General features: G+C 34.5%; 2 protein-coding genes across 3 annotated transcripts; one reads left to right on the top strand and one right to left on the bottom strand.

The window, feature by feature from the left end:
- Positions 1 to 637: 637 nt before the first annotated feature.
- LOC119985832 (proton pump-interactor 1-like) lies at positions 638 to 7,095 on the bottom strand. The gene is made up of 8 exons (XM_038830256.1): positions 6,939 to 7,095; positions 5,820 to 6,216; positions 4,729 to 4,914; positions 4,465 to 4,644; positions 4,189 to 4,383; positions 1,908 to 2,006; positions 1,272 to 1,820; positions 638 to 1,180 (listed from the first exon to the last, which is right to left on the bottom strand). The coding sequence occupies exons 2-8, from the start codon at positions 6,186 to 6,188 to the stop codon at positions 869 to 871; spliced, it is 1,890 nt and encodes a 629-aa protein (XP_038686184.1). The 5' UTR covers positions 6,189 to 6,216; positions 6,939 to 7,095; the 3' UTR covers positions 638 to 868.
- An 8,807-nt stretch (positions 7,096 to 15,902) lies between these two features.
- On the top strand, positions 15,903 to 19,289 carry LOC119986260 (beta-glucuronosyltransferase GlcAT14B-like). 2 transcript variants are annotated; one of them, XM_038830836.1, is made up of 6 exons: positions 15,904 to 16,228; positions 16,839 to 17,009; positions 17,215 to 17,532; positions 17,669 to 17,744; positions 17,835 to 17,950; positions 18,528 to 19,289. In XM_038830836.1, the coding sequence occupies exons 2-6, from the start codon at positions 16,949 to 16,951 to the stop codon at positions 19,025 to 19,027; spliced, it is 1,071 nt and encodes a 356-aa protein (XP_038686764.1). In that variant the 5' UTR covers positions 15,904 to 16,228; positions 16,839 to 16,948; the 3' UTR covers positions 19,028 to 19,289. The 2 variants fall into 2 exon arrangements, with proteins under 2 accessions (XP_038686763.1, XP_038686764.1); XM_038830835.1 differs by having other exon boundaries at positions 15,903 to 16,228; positions 16,839 to 17,532.
- The last annotated feature ends 63 nt before the right edge of the window (positions 19,290 to 19,352 follow it).

The following is a 19,352-nucleotide window of genomic DNA, read 5'->3' as shown; positions in this document are numbered from 1 at the left end:
ACAGCATTTTGAACAAGTTAAATCAAACAAGCACAGCATTTTAAGATATCATATATATTATTGTTTAATACATAATTTGAAACTACCATATATACTCTTTTTTTTTCAAATGCTCCATCAAACGATGAAATTTGATCATATAAAATCAGACCTTTGTTTTTTTTTTTTTTTTTGTGAAGAGGAATTATGAGCCTATGTAATACAACATATACTCCTATACAAGTATACAACTTACTCAACACATATATATTATGATTTGTGAGTAACGAAATTATCATCCTTCTCGAATGAGAAGGACACATGATTTTTCTAGAATGAAAAGGATTGATATATGTGTACAATAAACATTTTACTAAGCATTAGTCCATACCATATCTAAATTTAAATTTTTTTATGCATTTGTTAAAGTACAAAAGAGTTGAGATGTTGGAGAAAATTAAAATGAAAAATTAGCATGACTATAACCATTATCACAAGTGTTAATATTTGCATACTCAATCTGCAGACACAATGAGCCCATGCTAATAGGATCCATCCATCAAGCAAATCTTTGAAATGCATGATAAACAGTTAGCAAACCCTAGTTTATTATATGATTTATGCCTCTATCCTACTTAAACATGTTATCCATAAAGAGTTACATATAACACAACATTTCGAAATTATTTCAAAATTTTAGAAACAAATTAAACCAACCAAATAATAAAATATTTGGATCTCAGTTGCTGAAAGCATTATGAGTTCTGTGTCCATCCCTCAAAAAAGATGCAAAGAAACAAGAATGTTTTAGTTTTGCTACCAACATACCTACCTCATCAAGCAGGGGAAAAAAAATTGTTCATTCATGACTCCTTTTAGTTTCACTTTTTCAAAGCAGGTAGAAGTAACCAAGCACTAGAAGCGACAAGATCATCACGGCAACAGGAGCAGCCCATAACCAATAGTTAGTGGTGGATTTCTTCCGCTTCAACATGGCTCTCGGGACGGAATCTGGACCCCTTGGATTACGCCTGAGCCTAACAGGATTCTCCCTCGCGACCTTCTCCTTTGCAGGAACTGGTGCCACTTCATGTTCATCTTTTACCATCTCAGCACTCTCCACAACTGCTTCAGCTGGTTCCTCGGTCTCAGTAGCAAGAGCAGATCCGCCAGACTTCTTCTTCAACTTCTTTTCCTCCTTCTGAAATATAGTAAAAAGGAAAATCCAAGTCAAGTTTAGACTACAAACTAATCATACCAAACAATAATATATATGATAAGAGAACAATTTCCTTTAGCTTCTTTTCAGCCTCCTTTTGAGCTCTTATAGCTGCTTTGGCTGCAGCTTTCTCCGCCAATTTTTTCTTCCTTTCCATGGCTTGTTTAGCTTTCACCATCTCCTCCTCTCTTTTCATCTCTTTCAACTTTCCAGGATCAACTACCTCCTCCTTCTTTGAAGTGGAGTCCTTGTGCGAAATTTCATAACTATTGTCATCCTTGTGCGAAATTTCATAACTATTATCCTCCTTGTCCGCAATGTCAATACCCTCAGAAATCGGTTTTGGATCTGTTAAGCCAGCTTTACTCTTCTGAACAGGCAAAGTATCCTTTTGTGAAGGAGCTTTTGATTCCTCCTTGGGTTGCTTAACATTAGTTTTGGCCACTGCCTCAACTTTAGAGGGCACCGGGGCCTCCGGTACCTGTACCAGAGGCTTCTCATCAGGGTTTCTTATCCGTCCATCCCTACTCAATTGTCGTTGATCCAACGATGACAAAATTCTTTTCTCATAATCCTCCCTAATAGTCTTGTTGTTACTCCAGAGGGAGATAAATTTGTCAAGCTGGAAATTTTAAAAACAAAAAAAAATTATAAGCTATATTTTAAATTTCATGTGATTCTAAAAGATAAAGAGACAGAGATAGTGTACCTCTGTGCTCGAGAGTTCCTCGAGTGCCTCTATATCCTTCTTGGCAGCAAGATCTCTGGCCTTGTTTAAGAGTACACGACTTTGGAAGAAGTAGGCGTTCTGAAAGAAGGTCATGGGAAAATAAACACGACATTAACAACATCATCATATATCTACACCATAAATGACTACCAAAGAAAGTTTCAGAAGTTGATGAGTATTAAAACCCAAAAGGAGACATCAGATGAACCAAAAATGGAACAGCAGCAGGTCACCGGTTAGAGCAGTACATCACTGTATCTTTCTATAGAAATCCCAAATTTTTAATGAAGCTGCATCTAGGTGATACCGTACAAATGTGAGAACATGCAAGTGAAACAAAAAAATATGGGAGATATTCAACACTTCAAAGCGTTTGTGGCTACACAGCTGGGCCAAAAGGGATACAGAAGGAGGTATTATTTTCTCTAGTTCTCCACTTATAAGGAGAATGAAATATAAATCTCAGTGTACAACTCAACTAGGGCCTCCTCAAAGAATTATTGTAGGCCCTGGCTCTATATCTCCAAAAATCATATGCATGGTGGAACCAGAAGAGATTATGAGAAACTTAAATAATTCTCGCATATACAGTGGCATTGCCTTTCAGCAAAGATTTAAAAGGACAAGTTCCAATGATATATTTCATAAAGCTTTTCATTTTTGTAATAGTAAATGCCAAAACTCCACAGAACACTAATGCAGCCTAGGAAATCTGATCTAACTTAAGAAGGAACTAGAACTAGTTGAAGAGGATAAAGGTTATGGATAGTGATTCGTGGGTTTGGGAGCAGTCCATGATTGACAGATCTAACAAATTAACACATTGCCCTAAACTGAGAAGCAATCACATTCAAAGTTTCTAGAATAAAAACAGAGAAATATCACAAGAAAAAGCCTTGATTAGTTCTTTCAAACGCTCTTATAAGAACTCCCTGGTATACACTGTTCGTAGCCTGCTACAAACTGTTTGGTTAGCACCCTCTTGGTGCTCCCTATTAATAATATCTTTTTTTGCATTCAAAAGAATACAAGTACTTTGACTGACCTTTAGACTCTTTGTTGTTCTTTTTTCTTTTTTTTTTTGAAAATAACCTTTATAATATTTGTTAATTAGAACTCAAAACAAAATACCAAGATTATCTAGCTAACAGTTACTTGATTACTGCTCCAAAAAAAAAGTGAAAAAGGTACGAGATTGTTTCTTAAAGAGAGGTCATATCTTATAGAAAAATCTCTGTGCAAATTCTGGTCAATTATCTCCATCAAATCCCAACGATAAATGTCAAGGAAAAGAGTTAGTGAACTATGAACTTTGAACCTAGATTTGTCACATCCTCCACATTGTTGAACAAAAGCACTAGTTCTACTTCATTCTCGGTACAAATATAAAAGACATAGGGATAACCAAGGAGAAGATGAGAAAACGGAAAGCATACTCATTCATATAGGAAAATGGGCAAGGCAAAAAGGCAAGGAAGACCCAAAAAAATCACATATGGAACAAAGAAGCCACCCTCAACTAGCATGTCATAAAACCATCAACAGGAGTTGCAGCACACCCCATTGTTAACATCATCTAACGCTTGCAAAGTTCTCAAATTGATTTGCAAGCCCAAGCAGGCTTTTACCCTCAAATTGTATGAGGAGATTACACAGCACAAATAGTCGAACAAAAATATAACCTAGACTTGTCATATTTTTCATCAGTTCCTTCCAACATTCAAATTAAAATCTAGAACTCTTGCTCAAAGCAAAAATTAAAATCTAGAATGACCCTAGCTTGTCTCAAAAGAATGCCTACTTGCAGCTACAAACCCCAGGAGACAAACCCAGTTCTGACTAATAGTACCGTACATTTCCTTCTCTTTTGGCGGGATCATCGCCTTCATTAAGTTACTCCGACAAATTATCATAAAGGAAAAGACTAAGAAGTGGGCATTTTGCAGCTAAGTGAACACTTTCCAGCACCACTGTATAACTAAGACAACACAGTTCAGCCAGTATAGCCATTGCAAAAAGATGATGATAATTAACCAACAAAACTGCTGGCCCATGCATTGAAAGGGAGAACATCGTAAAGTTAGCCATGGGCTGGCTCACAATCACAAGTCACAACATAGACAAAGAGACTCATATTTTCAAGCACTTGGGATGACTATTCTTCCCAAGGAAAAATAAGTGAGAAGTGAGAACTAGTAGCAAACACAAGAGATCTTGAAAATTGCGATTGCAACTAAACATTAGCGTAAAACAAATGTACCCCTTCATCCCGCTGCTTTCGAAATTCATGTATGCTTTCAAGCGCTTTGTCCCTCTTTTGAGTAGCATTCGCCAACTCATTCTGCAGAGAACTAATGTCATCATCCATTGACTTCAGTTTTTCCTTGAGGACAGTAATTTTGCTCTTAACTGCTTGATGCTCCTTTCTAACTCCATCCAAGTCAGCTCCTATAAGCTACAGTGATGTAATAAAAAAATATCAATATGTACTTGAGAATGGTGAAAACGCACAACAGCTTAAAGTTCAAAATCTTACTTTATATTGATCTTGAATGACTTGCTTCTGACCCATTTCATCTTGAATCTTAGTTCTCGCAGCTGCATTAGCAATAACTTTTTCCCTTGTCCCTTCAACCTGCTTGATTTCTCTGAGAATTTGTTTCTCCTCAGTCAGTGGAATGCTCTCATGTTGCAAGCGGTAATTCAAGCTGTAGATCTGTAAAAAAAAAAATTTCAATCAACAGGTTAAAGACGAAAGGCCCGAAGACACTACAGCACAAAACTTGTAGTTATATCATACAAGATCATCAAGCTCTTCCTCAGATGAGCATATGCCACCCCGACCAGCACCGCCTGAATCACGCAGCTTACCCAGAGCCTGATACAAAGGTTCCCTTTCCTTTTTCTTCTCGCCCATGATTGTGTAATACTGGTCGCTCTCTGTTCTCAGAGACTTCACCTGAGCAATCACGCCTGCCCTATCCGACTAGAGGAACAAAGAACAAAGACAATCAATATAAGTCATTCGTTGCTGTGGTTGGGGTGGCTAAATATTGCTTCAATGTTATCCTACAATATTTTGAAGATTTTAGTTGCATACTAAGGAGTTACAATATTCCTTGATGGAAACAAATAGACCCGAAACAATATTATGGCAACTTATGTTACATTCTAATCTCACAGAGTTCTAGAACACCGACAATGGTGATATGATTTGGTTGCTAGCAGCTGTATAGTGAAGAGGAATCAACAAGAGAACGCACAAACCCTTTGATTGAGAGCTTGTACCTATACCAAAAATAGAATAGCCAAAGAAATTTAGAATACAACCCCCCCCCCCCCCCCCCCCCGGGGTTTCTTAACAATAGGACCTGCTTTTAATATGGGTTTCTGATGTGTCCCAACATGATCATTTACGTCATGTACTCATAGAGTAACCCTTATGCCTTTCTTTCAAGGAAAAAAGTTAAGCTACCAAAATCTTAATCAGAAACTGAAATTTCCATCAGCATTGTAACGATCAATATGCATTATATTATTCTATAGCATAACAACTCTACGAACTGCCATAAATATTGCTCATGTTGACAACTTAACAAAACAAGTCGTGTCCACACAAGAAGGCACCAACAAACTCCAATATACTGTAATCTTATAAGTAACGACAGCAAGATACTTTTTCCACTCATTCGTTATTTTTAATGGAGTAATTCATTCCAACCTGGGTATCATGGGTTCTAATCATGAAAACAACCCTGCCACATTAATGTGCAACTGGGTAAGGCAGCATCTCTGACCATGACACCTCTGCAGGAGACTTGTGCAGCAGTTGTTATTTCATTTTCTTTATAAGGCTATAGTAAATTAGTAATATGAAGAATCTATACATACCCTTTTTAATTTAAGCTCCTCCATAATTTGAAACCGGGATTGGTTCCTTTTCTGAATCTCTTTGTCAGCTTGATCAATTTTCACTTTTATTTTTGGATCATCATATGGGCGGTACTTCACAAAGTAAAAGTAATGGATCTGTTTTGGTGCAGGCCACTCATCAACAGCCTCCTTGGGGAAGTTGGCATCTAAAGCATCACCCCCATCTCCTTTTACAGGCTCATCGCCGTGGGTACCAAATTTTATGGGCTTGTCACCCAATTCCTGGTCCAGTTTCCCATTTTCCTTCTCATGAGGAAATGAAGTCTCTACTTCTGTTGCAATGTTTGACGCCTGAGCCGCTTCAAATCCCACAGCCTCAACTACCATCTTGCCAGCAGAGACAACCTCAAACAATCTGCAATCATTAATCCCAAAAAAAAAAAGCAATGAATAATTTACCAGTAATTTAAGGCCAAACTGACATTTATAATTAACAGTTCAATGTGCAAATATTTTCAATATAGCCCCACTTTTACAAACTAGAACCTTGAAACCTAATCCATCCATTTTATGATAAATTCAACCCAACATTTTGGCAAGTTCTCTCTAACTCAAAAAGGCTGTCAACTGCATAGTTTTACTAAATCCCATTAAAACCAAGTAAAGAGAATGTCAGAACAAAATCATAGAGTTTCAACCTTCTAACATGGATCTTCTAATCAAGAACAGCCAAATAAGTGAATCTGAAAATTTATCTTCAAATAAACGGAGAAATAGATTCCTTGATTCAGTTAACAGAATTCAACCAAAAGAATCAAAAATCAACTAAACATAAATGAAGTTTAATAAAATCCAAACAGCAACATCTCTATCAGAATCAAACAAAGGTACCGCGATGGAGGAATCACATCAGATCACAAAATCAATTCTTTCATAGACATCGAGAGTTTATATATCAACGAAACCAAACATGCAAACACCAAATCAAATAAAAACAATACAAAAAGAAGATCAAGAAATACTGAAATCAATTACACAACATATACACACAGCCGCCATTGACCAAGATCAAAATGGATCCATAAAACATCACATGGACCTCTAAATAATCTGAAACAAAAGGGGTTGGATTATTACCAGGAATAGAGATATGGAGAATAGAGAGAGATTGAGAGAAGAAGAAGACCCTTTCGACAAAGGGCCCCAAAGATCGAGTTTTTGGCAAAACCCAAGAGAGAGAAGAGCGGTCAGATCTCAAAGTATGTTCCTTTTCTTCTCTACTCTTCTCTCAATACATATATATTTATATATACGGATATATCCTATCACTGTGTCCATATATGAGAAAAAACCCTTATTTCCTTTTATGAAACCAATTTTGTTTTTGTTCAGTGTTTTTAATTTTCACCGAAAATTATTATTTCAAAATTCAAAACACAACAACCTATATAAATAAACAAATATCTCACTTTTCGAATATAAAAGAAAATTAAAATAAAGCCAAATTATGCAATTAACACAACATTAGTCAATCGGGTTTGGTTTTTGGTGTCGGGTTTAGGGTACTCAAACCGTTTCATAAAAAAAGTCAATTATACTAATGATATTATATCATCTATGTAAATGTGTACTTTTAGGATACTAAATTATAATATGATAAACCATATTGAATCATACTAATAAAAATATAAATTATGCTAATTTGAATTGTCCAAATGATATAACATTACAAGATAAATTATACTTAGTATTAATATAATCATAATTTTTTTTTCCGGGTTACGCATTTAAGTTTGAGACGGGTTAGGGTTTGAATTTTCGGGTTTAGAAACGGTTATCCGATCATTAATGAAAAATAAAAATATTAAAGTTAAATGATAAACGGGTGTCCGATGATAAACTATTATGGAATGGTTCTAGTTTTGAAAATTTAAATAATTTTTAAACGATTTTGATATAAAATACTTTAAATAGAAACATTTTTTATATCTTCTAATTCAAAAGGGGTTTGGATAAATAAACCCCTCCTATTTTAAACCCCTCCCCTATAGACTATCATATCATATCGTGTCATGTCCCCTCACACACACACATATATATATATATATTACGTACATATATATATAGATATATACATATACATATACTAAACATAAAAATATATATATATATATATATATATATATATTAAAGAAAAAGATCATATTTTTTTATTAATTTAAATGCTTTGATTTTTATTAATATTTTTGGTTTTTATTAATTTTTTAATTTATTTTTTAATTTTTCTGTAAATAAAAGATAAATGCTATTTTTTATATTAATTTGATAAATTTTCAAGACAGACAATATTTATTCAAGCACATGAATAAAAGTTTCGGAAGAAGATTTGATGAATCCATATGAGTGCATGTATGCATCGAATCGTTCCGCATACAGAGTAGCCCATGCAGCTGCGCAAGTATGCCTACAGTGAACCTATTCAGGTGTGATGGGAGGCATTAGATAATCCCTTGTCAAACCAACTTTGACGTAGTGATTACCATTTACGTGCCCTATATCAATGGCAACGCACTGATAGGGTGATCGAGGAGCTGTACGTAGTGGTAGATATGTCCAACTCTCTTCATGATGAACAACATGCAATATCACATTGTATGCAGAAGCAATCAATAGACCTATGTCTGGCATTGTCATCCAGTGCTCAAATGGTGTGCAACATCATCTCGAAAAAAGTTTAGTGAGTGTTTAACACTGTATGCCCTCTTTTCACCGCCAAGTATTTCAACATATTGTTTCCAAAATGCGGCCAACTCTGCTATCAGGTTATACCGGACATTTGGCCATTCATCTTCTCCATGACCAAGACACACAACTATTGATCGAAAACCACAATTTCCATCTGCTTTTACATCTTGTACGTCCCTAATGTAAGGATGCAGTATAGCTGGAAACTGATTAATATAGGATCATAAAGAGTAGTTTTCCTTTCTCAGCATCGAACTTCCTTGTGTAGAGAGAGACTGAGTATTGTAAATTGAGGAGCAACTGTGTCTGTGAGGCTCCCGAGGCTAAAATATTTACACTAAATAAAAAATATTTACTTAAAATTATTAAATCAGTATATGTATTTACATGTTCACTTAAATTGTTTGGCAAATGATAGTCGAAAAGATCATTGAAGTAATCCATATCCACAATAGATCTCGGCTGCACTTTAGCGGAAGTGGGAGCTACGAACCGATCTCGTCGAGATGGCTAAAGGCGGAGATACTTGCACTAATTAATCTGCGAAGTAGGCTCGATTCAAGGTAATAAGAGATGGGTCCTAAAGGCCCACTTTGGGAAGAGATTTCAGTAGGAATGACGAGGTTGGGTTACAAGAGGAATTCCAAGAGATGCAAGGAAAAATGGGAGATATATATAGGTGTATATGGGAGGTGTGGGTTGCAATATAATGGAAGCAGAGGAATCTCACCTTTGTTGGAGCATAGTGGTGTCACATTTATTGACCATGAATTATCAAAAAAAGACAAAAAAAGGCAATTCGAGCTGGGTTATAGAGTTATAGGTGGGGGTCTGAATATATAAGATCCCCGTAAGGTGAGTTCGTGTTGCATATTTACTGCTCAAATAATTGAGATTACTTATAATTGTGGATCAAATGCAATTCTTTTCTTTTTTGTTTTTTTTTGTGGAAGCAATCAATACAATTCACAATAATATATAATATAGTTACAGGTTATCACGGATTTCCATGCAAAAAGAAAAGGAAAAGAAAGGATGGCGTTGGATTCTCTTCTCACGTTTGTCTTAATGCAAGCTTTATGAGATTCTCAATGTGATTGATTGATGAGATGAGATAGGGAGGGTTTGTTTAGAGTTATAGAGAGGGGGTTTGAATAGTACATCCCTTGAAAAGTCACGCAATCCGTTGTCATCCGTAGCACTCACGTGCCGCATGCTAACTCAAAGGTTTTATGTAAAGACACGTTTTCGGGTTGATATTTACGAGGCACGGCACCTCATCCTATCCGATCCGACATGTATAAAAGGTGCAAGTACAAAATTGCTCTGTATTGAGTTATCTTAAAATATGGGCCCCTGTTCTAAACATATCCGGCCCACATAAATTGGGCCCAATTTTAAAAATGATGTATGCCAGAAGGCCCAAACCTTAATAGCTTTGATTTCTATGTTATTGCATAGATCCATATATATTTATCAATACAGGATAAATCCCACACATCCGTTTAACAAAAAAAAACCATGTGGTTTATAAAAATGACCCATTTTCTTAGCACTTGAGGCGGTCATTAAAGAGACAAAGTCGAGATAAGAGCCAAAGGTCGGACAATACCTTTCGTTGTAGAAATGAGCCCATCACGCTCCAACTATTGAGGCGTATTTTCATAAAACACAAAATTATGCGGGTTTTGGGCATAAAGCGGACAATATTTTAAATGGATTGGATTGAGCCAAATTATAATGATACATGTAAAACAAAATATTGTGATGATCATATGGTTTGAAAGCATGGAAGATGAATATTATTAAAAAAAATCCGTTGAGAAATATTATAATTTTTATTGGAATTGAATATTAAATACAAATATACTTAAATAAGTTCAATTGTCAATTAAACCACCTGTCCTTGGTGGAAAACCAATAATTAAAGAGACAGCCTCTCGGTCGAGCATTAAAGTGCGGTGGTGGATTGGAAGTAGCAGACGATCAATCTTTTTAAATGTTGTGAGGCCCAATCATTTATGTTGGGACCCACATAATTGAATCCACGTTATGCTGTTGACTGGCTGAGATTGAATCGAACGGCTATAAATTCGTCACGAATGGTGTAATGATTGGGCAATTATATGTGTACATCATCAGCAAATCGAATCTCTTGAGAATCCATGCCCTTTGAAGAATGTCCCCTTTGATTATATATATACGTATACATATAGGGATAAAATAAAAAGGCATAAAATTTTCTTTTACCACATCAAGAACAAATTTAAATGATTTTCGATTGAAGATAAATTAATTATTATTGTTAATTAAATTATGTGTCTTTAACTCTCTTTAAACCCTATTTAACTTTCTTTTAACCCTAATTAGATCTAATCATGGGCCAAGAAGTCACGAAGAGCCCGATCCATTATTTGCGGGGTTTCGCATTTTTTTACTGTAGGCTCGGCATGATCATAATTTTGTGCCCACAATTTTATTTACGAGCTGGATCTAGGTTGACGACCTTAAGCTGAAGCTCCAATATATTGACAGTTGACTCAAATGTTTTAAACATATTTTTCAAATATATTTGTATTAAAATCAATTTGTCACCCAGCTGAGGTGAAAAATTTTATGGGCTCGATTGAGATTCTTAGAAATTTTAAGAACATATCTTTTTGTACAAGGTAAATCAAAAGCTCCGATGAAGCTTGATTTGGATCAAGTTTAATTCTAAGAGTTTTGGATTTTTATTTTGATTACATGAAAATGGGATGAGGGAGGCTCGAATCCGAGATTTTTATGAGCTATCACACACATGGATGCCATATGAATTACTCCTGTTTCTCAAGATCTTTTGATTCTAATAAAGTAGTTATTGTAGGCATAGAATAAAATGCAGATAGAAAAACAACTTCTTCCTTCCTTGTAAATTGGTCGCCATCTCTAATCTTTTTTAAGGTATGGCGTTTCACTATATATCCCACAACCATAAGAAAAATATTTTTTACCTAAGATAAAAAAGAAAATTAGGGAAGCAATCATATCAATTCATTATCATTTTGCCATTATGAGATAGTCACCTATATTTCCACACTCACATTTGATATTTCTACGCACACAAAAAAAAAATAAATCAAAGAAAAGTATTTCGAGTCTCTTTTAATTATGGTGTCAACCTTTCATATTCTTGTACATTTCACTACTAAAACCTTATATAATTCTAGAAGACAACATCAAAGTGTCTACATCGGAACCTTAAGTGTATTTTCATGGATTCACAATTTATTTCTCCTTAAAACAAACGGCAACCTATTCCTAGTCATCTTTTTAATTAGATCATTTCAAGGTCTCAAGTCAAAATTATTAGAGTTTGTTCAAATTGACCGACCATGCCAAGCATGTAGAGAATGATTATCACTTCATACGTCATTATCTAACTTATGCTACCCTCTTATTGCAGTCTGTCAGTTCTGCTGCCTAAATCAATGATCTCTCCACCGAAGTCCACCCATCTGGATGATTTTCACACTATTGTTTCCAAACTCAATTTAGAGTTTTTTTTTCTTTCTAATATAACACTGTCAGAACTAATATTTCCCAATATAACACTGAGATAAAATTATTTTCCAATATAATTTTGCATTAGTCACTCCATTGAGAATGGAGTCACTAATGGAATTTTTGATTCACGATTTTGATATTAATCACGCCATCACAGATGGCGTGATCGTATAAAAATTGTAAAGGACACGTCATTCTGAATGGCATGTAGTGTTATATTTGAAAATAAATTCATTCCAATGTCATATTGGGAAATATTACTTCTGTCAGTGTTATGTTGGAAAAAACTCCTCAATTTAGTTTCTGGCAATCCATCTTTAATTTGAAGGGATATTATCTTATATATAATTTAGGGGTTAATGCTTTTCATATATATATATATATATATATTCTCACATGCACACTAATTTTATGCACTCGAAATTCAATTATTGTAATAAAACACAACAAGAGTGGGGACCACACATTTATTGTGGGACTTGATGTATCTATGATTGAAAAATAAGTACGTAAAATTAGTGCGCATCTGAGAAATCTGTTATAGATATATAAAATATAATATTTAATGTACAAAACTTCTTAAGAAATATACATCATATATTTGTACACACATACATATATATACACACACACTCACATATGCACTGTCTGTGTGTATATACACATATATATATATATACACACACACATGTGTATATATATATATACACACATACACACACATCTTTCTGTGTATATATATACATATATATATATGTATATATACACACACATATGCACTATCTGTGTATATATATACATATATATATATGTACACATATATGTAATATACACACATAAACATATACACACACATATAAATATATACATATGCACTGTCTGTACGTACATATATATATATAATAGACATACATGTATACATATACACAGACAGTGCATGCACTGTCTGTGTATGTGTGTGTTATATATATACATACATATTTTATATATATAAAAATAAATAATGTCGGGCTTGGGTTGGGCTCGGGCTGAGCCAAAATTGGCCTGAGGTGTCTGGCTTCGGGTTGGGCTGACCCAAAAAATGGAGCCCATGCCCGACCAAGGGGTCGGGCAGGGCCGAGCTAGGACCTAGGCCCGCGAACCAAATGATGACCCCTACTCTTGTGTTACGTCTTTATCATGGATATGAATTTTATCAGATTATTTTGTTGAAATTGTTAACAATTGTTATTATATATATATATATATATATATGTTTGGCTGTGTGTGTATATATATGCATATGTATCTATATTTTTAAAATTTTGGTACATGATAGTCGTAACAATAAAAAACATAATCTCACTTTTTTCTAGTTTGGTTCATTACAATAATAACAAATAAGGGTAATGGTATTACACCAGTAATATATAGTCGTAACAAACAAGAGTAATGAATACTTGGGTAAATTTTACCCTTCTTTACCAAACAAGGGTAACACTTATTCTCCATAATTATTATTACCCTTGTAACATTTACATGGGTAACAAATTATACTCCCAAATTCTTACCCTCTTACCAAACGCACCCTAAGTGTATTTTCACGGATTCACAATTTATTTCTCCTTAAAACAAACGGCAACCTATTCCTAGTCATCTTTTTAATGAGATCATTTCAAGGTCTCAAGTCAAAATTATTAAAGTTTGTTCAAATTGACCGACCATGCCAAGCATGTACAGAATGATTATCACTTCGTACGTCATTATTTAACTTATGCTACCTTCTTATTGCAGTATGTCAATTCTGCTGCCTAAATCAATGATCTCTTCACCGAAGTCCACCTATCTGGATGATTTTCACACTATTGTTTCCAAACTCAATTTAGAGGGTTTTTTTTTTTTTCTAATATAACACTGTCAGAATTAATATTTCCCAATATAACACTGAGATAAAATTATTTTCCAATATAACACTACACGCCATTCAGAATGATGTCTTCTTTATAATTTTTTTACGATCACGCCATCATTGATGGCTTGATCGATTTTGCATTAGTCACTCCATTGAGAATGGAGTCACTAATGGAATTTTTGATTCACGATTTTGATATTAAACATCGTATAAAAATTGTAAAGGACACGTCATTCTGAATGGCATGTAGTGTTATATTTGAAAATAAATTCATTCCAATGTTATATTGGGAAATATTACTTGTGTCAGTGTTATGTTGGAAAAAACTCCTCAATTTAGTTTCCGGCAATCCATCTTTAATTTGAAGGGATATTATCTTATATATAATTTAGGGGTTAATGCTTTTCATATATATATATATTCTCACATGCACACTAATTTTATGCACTCGAAATTCAATGATTGTAATAAAACACAACAAGAGTGGGGACCACACATTTATTGTGGGACTTGATGTATCTATGATTGAAAAATAAGTACGTAAAATTAGTGCGCATGTGAGAAATCTTTTATAGATATATAAAATATAATATTTAATGTACAAAACTTCTTAAGAAATATACATCATATATTTGTACACACAATATTCTCCGTCCTTCAAACAAACGGCAATCTATTACTAGTCGTCTTTTTAAATCATGTCAAGGTTTCAAGTCAAAAATATGTAAATAATCATATTTCTATTTACTAAAGTTTTGTTCAAATTGACCGACCAACATAAACGTTTGTTTCGAATATTTATTTAAGATCTAATAGAACCAATGAATGTCATATTAAATGTTTTATTTTGTTGTTAGGGGAAGAATATAATGTAAGTTATGTAACATTGTTTTTAGCTAGCAAGTGAGCCATTAGTTGAACGACAATCACGTTGCATGTAAAGGATCATCCACATATTATGTCGTGGGTTCGAATCCTACCGCCTTCCTAAACCCCTATTTCAAAACTTTGTTTTCAACTAATGACCTAATAGAGTATAGACTTGTCAATTTATATTTTATCATTTACTATGAAATTAAAGATGTTGAATATTTTGTCATACTTTTTCAAATGAGAGGTGCTACAGATCTCAGCAATTATAATCTCAATTATCCTAGTTGCTGAGGTGTATGCAGATGATTTTATGTGCATGTGGAGGCCATTACATGCACATTAAATCTTGTGCATACACCTCAATAACTGGATAATAACTGGGATCCCCGTTGGGATCTTTATCTTTTTCGTTTTTTAATTTGAATTGTTTTATAGATAGAAATGGTTTATTAAAATTATTTCTAAAATTATTTCTAATGGTATTCTATCATATATTTAAAATTTTCAAAAATGTCAATCCTCTTGCACAATCTTCTTCTCGATAAGGAAAATATTACTTCTAATTATTTCTTGGAAAAAAAGATTCAATAATTTATTAAAATACCTAGCTTAAATCAACAAATTAAGCGATTCTTTAATTTATTTTCTCATTCTAACTAAAGAAAATTTGAATCTCTTGCATCACTTGTTGGGAAAAAGTAAGTTGATCCAAATAATTTATTTAATAAATCCATCATACATGGTAACTAATTTATTTACTATTTCCAAAATTGTATAATAATTCGGATATTCAGTTAAATAATAATTTTTTTTTTATTAAAGTACGCATGAGAAAATCATGGTAGATTGCCGTACAAGAACAATTCTTCCACACTCTTGTTTTAGTATTACACCTGATCAAACACAATCTCAGCCGATGGATCATCCACTCTCCATCACCAACCGTTGATCTTGATTACTTTTTACTAATCCCATCTCGGGTTCATCGACATTAATACGACAAAATGGGCATTAACCACACGTATTCGGAAACTGTTTTGCAGTGGCATAACAGAAACTCCTAAGCATCAGTGAAAGCAACTCAATCAATATAGAGATTTAGAGAGATGGAGAAGTTCTTTCGTAAACGGCCCAAGAATCGCCTTTTTTAATACGATTTCTCTCTCTGTGTTTGTGTGTCTTTTGGAGATCTCATTCTTATTTATTTATGGGGATCTTTTATTATATTTTTAATTGAATTTATTTTATATATATATATATATTCGTTTAGTCATTCTATCTCTCTCCATCAGTTCTGGTGTTCTGTCTCTGGTTCTTCTTGAACGTCTACAGAATAACATCTCTTGGGTTCTGCATCAAAGTCCCAAAAAAGGTTTGTTCTTTAATCCTGTTTTTCCCGATGTTTTTGCTGCTTTGTTATAACTAATTTTCATTTTTGATGTCTTTTTTTGATGTGTATGGTTTAATTGCTATAACCTGGATTTCGTTTCTTATTGAGATTGAGCTGGGTTTGTTTGCTGAGATATGCATTTCATTCAAATGGGTGTTTTCAGTTCCCATGTCGAATGATTTATAAATTTTGTCATCTGGGTGTTGCCTGATCTTTTCTTCTTTCTGGATTCTTAATATGGGTTTTCTTATGTCGATGAAATTTGAGATTTGAATGGTAGATATCGTTCTAAGATTTGGCCAAGAAGAGCTGGCAATGGGTTCCTATAAAATAATGATTCCAGCTTGTTCCATTCATGGTTCGGTCTTTGGTCGATTTCCTTGATATATCAGTTATCTATTTGAGTTATTTGGTCTTCTTGAACAATCTCTCAATGAAGTTATGTTAATGTTTTAATATAGTATTAATGTTGTCTTTTGTGCAATTAATTTAATGTTTCAGTTATGTTTCCAATAAATGAGTTCGATGTTTACAAAAAACTTCAATTTCTTTGTATATTGATTCTGAAGTTTGTTATTGATGCAAACGGCAGTTTATTAAGTCCAAGATCTGGGTTCATTTGCGAAGAAGTCGTCAATTATCAAGGATATGTTTTTCGTGGCCATTGAAACTAGAATGTACAAGGAATATTAATTTGAACCCATGATAAGGGTTTGGAATGGGTACTTTAAGCATGGAGAAGAAATGGATTTTCCCACTTGTCGTAAGCTCTCTCATATGTGTATTCCTTTTAGCTACTTCCTTCAACATGGGTCTCATCTCTTCATTGCACACAATCAATTCGATCTTCTCGATATTCCCATCTCGCACAAACCAGACCGAATTAGCTTTTGCAGAAACAAGGATGTCGCAAACTCCACCTCCTCCTCCTGTTCCCACAATTCCTCGTTTTGCCTATTTGATTTCAGGGTCGAAAGGTGATTTAGAAAAGCTTTGGAGAACTCTAAAGGCATTGTATCATCCACGGAATCAGTATGTTGTTCATTTGGATCTTGAGTCACCAGCAGAAGAAAGGTTGGAGCTTGCTTCTCGAGTAGAAAAAAATCCAGTTTTCTCAAAGGTTGGGAATGTCTACATGATCACCAAAGCCAACATGGTGACCTATAAAGGACCAACTATGGTTTCTAATACACTTCATGCTTGTGCTGTTCTTCTGAAGAGGAGTAAAGATTGGGACTGGTTCATCAACCTCAGTGCTTCTGATTATCCTCTTGTGACCCAAGATGGTTAGACTCTGTGCTATGCGCTCTTGTCTTCATGTAGATTTAGGTTGCTTGTACCTTATTTCTTCTCGAGTTACACATATTTGGTATCTAGCACCTGTTTGACCATTTTATTTTTTTTTGAAAAACACGAGTGCAGATCTTATTCACACTTTTTCAACTTTAAACCGAAATCTAAATTTTATAGAGCATTCAAGTCATCTTGGCTGGAAGGAGTGAGTTCTGCCTCTCTCCCTCTCTCAATATATAAACTTGTCAGGTATTTGTATTTAGCTAATGATACAACTTTGAATTGTTATGTGCAGGGATAAAAGAGCAATGCCTTTGATTATAGATCCTGGGCTCTACTCATCAAAAAAGACAGACATATACTGGGCCTCGCCTCGGAGAACTTTGCCGACATCATTCAAATTATTTACCGGTTAGCAATTATATCTGCATCCTTTCCGTTGCCATTTGTACTCATTTATAATGTTTCCTTTAATGTTATTATTCGCAATCCTTAGTACGGAAAGACTATCAAGAAGGATCCACGTTTTCTGTGTTCAATTTCTTTTGAAAGCTACTAATATGCTTTATTTTTTTTCAGTACTCATACGCTGATGAGATTTTAGTGGTCTCCTCTTGTGACACAAGAAGTTAAATGCTTTGCATAGTTTCTTTTGAAACAAAATTATGAATTTCAATAGATTATAGTTTGCCTTTGTTGGCACAATCTGCAGGGACTGCACAGTGTTAATTTTAAAGTTCCAAAACATCTAGGTGTGCATTTACACTTTGTCCGTGTGACTTTTGCTTCAATCCTGAAGTTTTAGAGCAATGATTTCATTATCTGAAGATTTTGATTTTTGATTGTGATGGAAACCCATGATAACTCCGGAAACTTAGAGGACGAATTTGCTTCTAGCATTTCATGTCTGTCCTCCTGGATTTTTGTATGTGCATCCCTAGTACTGATGTCTGATGCGTCTTAGTGCTAATGTCTGTTTGTGGTTCAGGTTCAGCATGGATGGTTTTGACGCATTCATTTGTAGAGTACTTAATTTGGGGTTGGGACAATCTACCTAGGACTCTTCTAATGTACTACGCAAACTTCGTCTCTTCCCCTGAAGGCTACTTCCATACAGTTATTTGCAATGTCCCAGAATATGCTCAGACAGCCGTCAATCATGACCTGCATTACATTTCCTGGGACAATCCCCCGAAGCAGCACCCTCACGTCCTTTCGCTTAATGACACGGAGAAGATGATTGCTAGTGGTGCTGCCTTTGCCAGAAAATTCAGACAAAATGACCCTGTCTTGGATAAGATAGACAGGGATTTACTTGGCCGGAAGAATGGAAGCTTCACACCTGGTGGTTGGTGTGCTAATCGCCCCAAATGCTCTAAGATTGGTGATCCATCCAAGATCAAACCAGGTCCTGGAGCTCAAAGGCTTCGACGTCTCATTGGTAGGTTGGCTCTGATGGCTAAACTTGGTCAAAATCAGTGTAAATAGATTTCATTAAAGGTTTGCGGAAACAGATAGAGTTCTATGAGTTGGACACGACATATGATTGCAGTTTTAGCTCTAAGATGCCCTGCCCCTCATTAAATTGAACCATTATTGGCTTCAACAATATCTTAAAAATACCGATTCATTGCCATGGCTAGAATCACATAAGGCTTTTGGTTGGTTATATTTTAACTAAATTTTGACTTACATTACATTATCTCTGGTATTTCCTTCAGTAACACTTTCCTTCCATTTTCATTTCTAATATCTTGGCTTCACAATAGCCTTAGATCTTTTGTAGTCTCTTTTGTTATCATTATTAGATATA

This window comes from Tripterygium wilfordii, chromosome 19 (genome assembly GCF_013401445.1).
Source record: "Tripterygium wilfordii isolate XIE 37 chromosome 19, ASM1340144v1, whole genome shotgun sequence".
Taxonomy (NCBI): Eukaryota; Viridiplantae; Streptophyta; class Magnoliopsida; order Celastrales; family Celastraceae; genus Tripterygium; species Tripterygium wilfordii.
The sequence above is the reverse complement of the archived record's forward strand: the minus strand, read 5'-3'. Positions and strand labels throughout refer to the sequence as shown.